The 6,877-nt window shown below is 41.8% G+C and overlaps 1 protein-coding gene across 4 annotated transcripts in view; it reads left to right on the top strand.

Moving 5' to 3' along the window:
* Positions 1 to 6,877, top strand: part of ST3GAL3 (ST3 beta-galactoside alpha-2,3-sialyltransferase 3) — a 161,230-nt gene that overhangs the window by 85,562 nt on the left and 68,791 nt on the right. For all 4 annotated transcript variants that reach the window (XM_030953034.1, XM_030953033.1, XM_030953032.1 and 1 more), the window contains one exon: positions 5,796 to 5,890. In XM_030953034.1, the coding sequence (XP_030808894.1) occupies positions 5,796 to 5,890 (95 nt within the window). The remainder of the gene's footprint in view (positions 1 to 5,795; positions 5,891 to 6,877) is intronic.

Genomic DNA, 6,877 nt, shown 5'->3' with positions numbered 1-6,877 from the left:
TTTTCTTTGCTGCATTTTAGGACCAGTGTTACTACTTCTCTTTACCAGGGACATGGAGATTTTATCTTTCTCTTTTGCAGCAGCCTTGTAATATTTATCATGTACTCCTCCAGTTTTTTCTATACTAAACAAAGTTGGTTTTTTCCTAGCTTTCCTCAGACATCATGTTTTCTAGACTTAAGATGTTTTTCAGAGTCTCCTATGGGCTTTTTTCAGTTTGTTCATGTTTTTCACATGAGGCCCAGAATTGGACATGGTCCTTGAGTTGATGCTTTCTGATCTTAAATAAAGTAGATTATTTAACAGGTTTTACAGCTGTAATAGTTACATATTTCATTTGTGATAGGATGTTTATATTTCCTGCAAGAGTGTAATAATGTTCTTTGTATGAACAACAGCACTGAGGATGGGAGCCTTTTAAGATACATCTTGGAGCAGCTGGTCCAGCTCTAAATAGAGCAATGAGAAAATGAGAAAAGGGCTGCACTGATGAGTTTAAACAACCTACTAGGTGATGGAGAGCAGAGGGCAAGAAGGCTGACGATGTTCCAGAGTGCCTCAAAGGTACAGAGCAATCATTCACAGGGAAGTAGGCAGGGATAACTGCTACATGCTCTGTGGGATTTGGGTTCAGTTGATTTTACCTGCCCTTTCCTTTGCTTATGGAATACAGCCTGTTCAAAGTCATCTTTTTGGAGTGGTGGTGACATTTACTGCAGAGCACTGTTCTGCTGTGTAATTCAGTGGTGTCAGAGTGAGGAGTGGCCAAGTAGCTGAGACTTTTGCAGCCTGAAAGAGGCAGCTGCAGATACACTCAAGGGTCTGTAGGCACAGAGGGCAGAGGAGAAGATGGGTGGGGATCTGTGGCTCACAGTCTTGTAAAGAGTTAGGTGGTCTCAAACGGCACTGGTAGGGTGCTCTGACCAGCCATTCCTCACTGCTAAGTTCTCTCTACCATATTGTTTTGTTTTAGACTTCTGCTGTTTGTTAAGATGAACTTAATTTTTGATGTGATCTCTGCTGTTAAAGATATCTTCTTGCAGCCATCTTTTTTTTTGGGTGGGGGGGTGTTTGCTGATACAGGAAAAGGGGTATGTTGGTTGTAGGATGGGGTTAATCCTTATTAATGCAGTTTCTTAAATTTTTCAGCTCCTTGAGGAATCTTTGAGCTGCTTAGATTTTTGACAGGGGATTAATGTCAATAAGAAATGTAAAATCAGGATGTCACAAACCTCCTCATTCCTATGCTGTCACACCATGCTGCTCCCCAGAGCAGGGAAGCAAAGGAGACAGCATACCTCTCAGTCTCAGTAAGGAAAAAGGAAAAGGTTAGTTTAGATTCTCTCTGTCTCCATAAATGCCTGTGTCAGGGCTAATGATTCAGCACTCAGGGGCTTCAGTTTGTATTTAATAACATTGGTAGACTTTGTGCCTTCTGTCTAACCATGGATGCTTTTGATCATCGGCAAACAGAAGAGAGAAGTCATGCCAGAGCAAATAAATAATTTATGTGTGGTTTAAAAAAAGAGAGAGAAGCTGTTCCTGCCCCATTACAAATGCAGTGTGCAGGTTCTGCACAGCATTAGGTTCTAGCACTGTTTGGGCTTTTTTTCTTTCAGCTTTCAGATATCTAGCACTACTGATTCTCCTTAATTAAAGAATAAACAAAATCACAGGTCACCTTAAAGGAGGATGTTTTTTAAAAATCTGAAATATAAGCTCACAGTGGAGCTTGGTGGCTGCCAGTCTGCCTTTCCTTGATGTTGTGGTTCCTTAGAAATGTGGTGCCGTCTTCTCCTTTACTCATTCAGGAACTCGACCTTTTCTTCATCCCTCCTCATTAAAGCCAAAGGCACATAAATCAGTTTATTTCTTTTTCTTTCTCTGAGATGTAGCTTTTTATCTTCTACACATTTATGTATTAATTGCCTGGAAAGCAGCAGGTAAGGAGTAGGGGCCAGACTCTGGTCAAGATTCTATGTCTAAAATTGTCCCATAGCTACCTTGCCTAGTGACTGCAGGATGCTTTGGGAAGTTAGTGCTGCTTATGCTGAGTACTTCCGTGCTCATCAAAGAGGAGCAGCTGTAAAGTGGTCTCAGTATCAGGGACAAAATGGAATGGCTGGAAAACTTGGCTGGGGAGCTTCTGGCAGGCTAGCTCAGCCTTCAGAAATGCTTTGGGGTCACAACTCTTCTTGTCAGGGAGGAAAGAACTGGAAATGTAATGTTTTGTCACAAAAGCCAGAGTCCTTTAGACACAAATATATATCACATTTTTGTGTGATTATAGATTCCTGTTTAAGAACAGTTTCTGGCAGAACGTTCGCTTCCTTTTGCTGTGCGTGGTGACAAATTGTTAGAGATTTTATTACTGCTTTGTATGAGGAATTCAAACTTGAGAACTGGGAGAGATTTGTTTTGTACCTCACAATTATCATGTCAAGCATTTAGTCCATTTAGATGTCATTTGTGTTTTAGCAGGGTATGCCATTCAAACTAGAGATTGTAGATGCTTGGCATTTCTCTCTCAAATTACACAGGTCATAAGTGTGTGCCACAAGCAGCCAAATTCCTCAGCTTTTCAGGGTGTCAGGTGCAATGAGATTGTAATATGTCTGTTCTGGAATTTGGGGCGGAGTAGAGAAAAAGTGCTGAAAATTTATAACTGAAAAATCAAAACTCTCACTTTCTGTGCCATTTTCTGAAGGAGCACAAACCTGTTTGGGTCTGGAGCTGTGGTTGCCAGTGAAGCCAACCTGCCTTTAGGCAGCTGTTACAGGCAAAATGCAGCATCCTATACCCAGCTGCTCAGTACATGCAGAGTTTTAACATCATTCAGAAACATTTGCTTTTTCTGTTTGACAGACTCCCATGCATTCCTTGGAATGTATTTTAGGTGCTCTGCAGAGAGCATTCCCATGGCCTGTTTGAGGCAAATCCCAATATTTCCTGAAGGGTCCTGGAATACGCCAGATGCAGTTCAGAGCTGAGACAGAACAGCCATGCTCCTGGAGAGTCTGGCAGACAGCATTTCCCTGTCACTGCTGGACATCAGCTCTGGCTTGCTCTGATTTATTGAGGTGGCAAAGCGCATGAGCTTACAGCATTCATAATTTCTTAATATTTCCAAAACGGAATTACTTTCAAGATTTATGGGAGCAAAATATCTTCCAACTTGCTCCCTTTTTTTCCCATGTGGATATAATATTTCCCCAAAACTGTTCTTCCTCCTTCTTAAATGATGCAAATGTATCAGTTAAAAGTCCATTTCTCTGGCCTTGTATACAGGAGTATTAAATATTACCAAATAATAGTAGCTAGTCTAAGGCTGTTGTGTTCTTTGCTAGAAAAATCCCTACATTTACTGTAGCAAAATACAAAAAAAATAGACCAATGATCATTTCACCCCTTCTTTGGCACCACTTTGGTGCTCTGATTGTCACATGCAGAAGCAATACCACAGAGCATTAGATCAGTCATGCCTTGAGCTTCACCTGATTCTGGGGACTCCCCTGGGGTCCAGGGAGTTTTAGGAAGATCTGACTTCCCTCCTGGTTTTACCTTTTGTAAATGGAAATCTGCATTAGGGAGAGGCATTCCTTACTCCACATCAGACTACTGTAAATTGTCTTTTCCACATGTATCACTTACAGACAGAGCAGTTATTTGCATGTATAAATAACACCAGCTTCTGAGTTAGGCCTGACCTTATAGCCTGTGCCTTCTTTCTCATGCGGTGCTTTTGAGCAGGTGAAGTGATCTGGCAAAGGTTTTATTTACACTACACCTCTTGAACCCTCTTGTTTTTTGTGAGGGGAATAAAACCTGCTCATATATGAATTTTCTGAAGCATCCAAGTTTTTCCTGGAGACTGCATGTCACAGCAGCAACCAGAGTAGCTTGGTGACCTTACAAAGCAGCCCCAAGGTGCTGGTGAGCCCCAGGCAATGCTGTCAGCCCTCTCTGCAGCTGCTGCATGGGGAGAACAGGGACCACTCACCTGGCTTCTGCTGAGAGTTCAGGGGGTGGCTGTAGAGGAAGGGCTGTGAGCGTCTCTGCTGTAGCCCTTCAGCTTATAAAAGCTCTTGCATTGCATGGCCAACCTTCAAAGATTCCTCCTATTGATGTTGGAAGGAGGTGGAGGTAAGTCCCTGGAGACACCCCAGGAATCATAATAATTATATTTTGGTACACCAACATGTGTGAGAAAACACTGAACTAATTTGTCAGGTTATTGAAGTTTTTAGGATATTTTCAGAGTAAATGTGTTACAGTTAATACTGTATTGTTCTTTATTTGTTTTTAAATAGGCATGTGAGGTGTTTTTACTTAAAAGCTTCAGAAGCTCTAATATATCTAATATACCTCCCCCACCTTTTCCCACATAAGGTTATATATTTTGTACTCTAGCTCTGGAAAAAACATTCCTTTCCTTCTAGATCAGCCATGTCATCTGTGCATCTTGCTTTTATGGTTATAGACGATCTTATTAAAGATTGCGTGAGTGGATGTGAAGCAGTATGCATGGGTGAATCCGAGACTTTTTGTTTTGTTAAATTCTCCTGGTCTCTTTCCCCCTTCCATAAATTTCTGCATCTGTGATTTACTGGACATCTATAATAGGACTTCACTTGGACCAGTTTATGATTTAGATTTCATTCCATCCTTTCCTCACTGTGGTGCTATTTGAAATTGTTGCTCTGTACCTGGCTGTGGCATAGTGTAGATGAGTTTATCCTGAATCAGGTAGTTCAAAGGTTATCTGGCTGCAGTAAGGGTTGCATGCTGAGTTCAGAAACAGCCTGAAGGGAGAGCTAAAGCCATGGGTTAGACCTGACCTGCTCCCATGTGTAGGTTGGCCAAGCTGGATCTATTCCAGGGGCATGTACCTTGCTCTGTGGTGGAGGTGTTGTCTCTGACTCTGAACATGTAGTACATTCCTTTTCATGGTGGGATTGATTTTGATCCAAAACATCTCTGCTACTGTTTTGATATGATTGAATGAACAGATTTCTAATGGTATTAACATACTTTCTAGTAAACTTGATACACTCAGAAATGGTCCCATATGGAAGTTAATGTTTCTGTATTTGCTAATTGTTTCCTTTTCTCTGGCCACTGTAGTAATTGTTTCTAGAAGAGACAAATTTTTACTAGCTGCTGTGTTTGTGTGTTGAGGGTATAATTAGGATAATGTCTTTCCATAATGACGTGGTTAAGAAGGACTAGGTCTCTTTTTTGTAAGGGATTCTGGATAGATTGTAACTGTTTGGTTTGGCAGGAACCTCTCTTGAATCATTTATGTGTTAATGAATGCTGAAGAAGGCACTGAATTTCCATTTCCTTTCTCTGTAAACTACAAACTGCTTCATGATCTCCTGAACTGTTTTCTTGCCTGTGTGGTGATAGCTGCTGTGTGTGTGCACGAGTGAGGCCAAAGCACACTCCTCACACACTCACATAGACAGCACAGAAACTGGCTTGGGCTCACAAAGCTGGAAGTCAAACTGCCTAAACCCTTCTTGCAATTTACGCTTTATTGTAGCTAAATTAATAGCCAAACAGTACTGGGGCAGTTTTAAATCGTTGAGTGGAAGTGATTGCTAGGTCCATGATTTGAGTGATTTGAGTGTCCTTGTGGCACAAATTCTGGGTAAAAGTAAAATCTTCCACATTACTCTGTTGCCAGTGACATTGTAGAATCAGCATTTGGGTATGGATTCTCTCAACATTCCTGCAAAAGTTTATCCTTCCTAGTTCAGGAGTTAATTTCTTTCCCATTTTGGTTTTCTCAGGTTCTCGAAGCCGGCACCAATGTTCTTGGACGATTCCTTCAGGAAATGGGCACGTATCAGGGACTTTGTACCCCCCTTTGGAATTAAAGGACAAGGTATGAGAAAACCTGTTGGAGGAGAAGGTGGTCTGCAGATGCTTGCCCCATTTTCTTTTCTGTTTTGAAAACTCAGGTGGTCCTTTGGGCTCAGTTTATTTCCCCTATTTGAGAGAATTATTGTATATGTAGTTCTGCGAAATGCAGAAGGGTTTTTACAGCTGGACCATGGACCTTGGAGGCTGCCCTTAGGGAAGATGGTTTAGTACATGTGGAGAGTCAGTGCAACAATGGCAATTTAGACCAATGACCACATTCTAGAAGAAGCATTTTGACATTGGCTACCAGAAGACCTTGGAGCAGCTTTGCTGACAGCAGCAGAGGGTTCAAACTGGTTTGAAGTGCCTTGGGCTTTACCACTGATACAAATCTTCATTTTCTTATCATAGAATTTTATAGTTGGTCTACTTATTTACCTATATAACAAGTAAGAAAAGTGTGTTCAGATGCTTTGATGATAATTTTAATATGCCCTATCCTCCAGCTGAAGCGAGGCAGAAGGGGCTGTGTCTCAGGTGTGCTGCGGAAAGCAGGAGTGGTGGCTGGTGGATGAGATGGGAGCCAGTAGCCCACCCAGATGATCTGTTCTGGGGTGCCAAGCTCCTACTTGTCCCACATGTGCAATCACAGCCTCTGTCCAAGTGGTGGTGGAGCAGAAGGCTTGTGCTCACTGCAGTGATTTACTGCAGACTATCTGAGGTCCTGTGTATTTAATAAGTTTTTGTGGCATTGCATCAACTTGGAATTTTTTTTCCACTGACAAACTCAAGATTACAGATAATCCTGTAGGAATTTAAATACCTGGTGGAGAAAGAACTGCAACCACAGAAAGCTTGGCTCTGTGTCTCTCCCTGGAAGCAGGTGTGGTAGTTATGGAACAATCTCTGATCGAATCAAAGGCTCTGCTGACAAATTGCTTTTGGCTTGCATCAGTTCCCTTCTTTGTTTTGTCCATTCCTTGTCCAGTCAGTCTTTTGCAGCTCAATA

Source organism: Camarhynchus parvulus, chromosome 8 (genome assembly GCF_901933205.1).
Source record: "Camarhynchus parvulus chromosome 8, STF_HiC, whole genome shotgun sequence".
NCBI lineage: Eukaryota > Metazoa > Chordata > Aves > Passeriformes > Thraupidae > Camarhynchus > Camarhynchus parvulus.
This window is presented reverse-complemented; position numbering and strand designations above follow the sequence as displayed.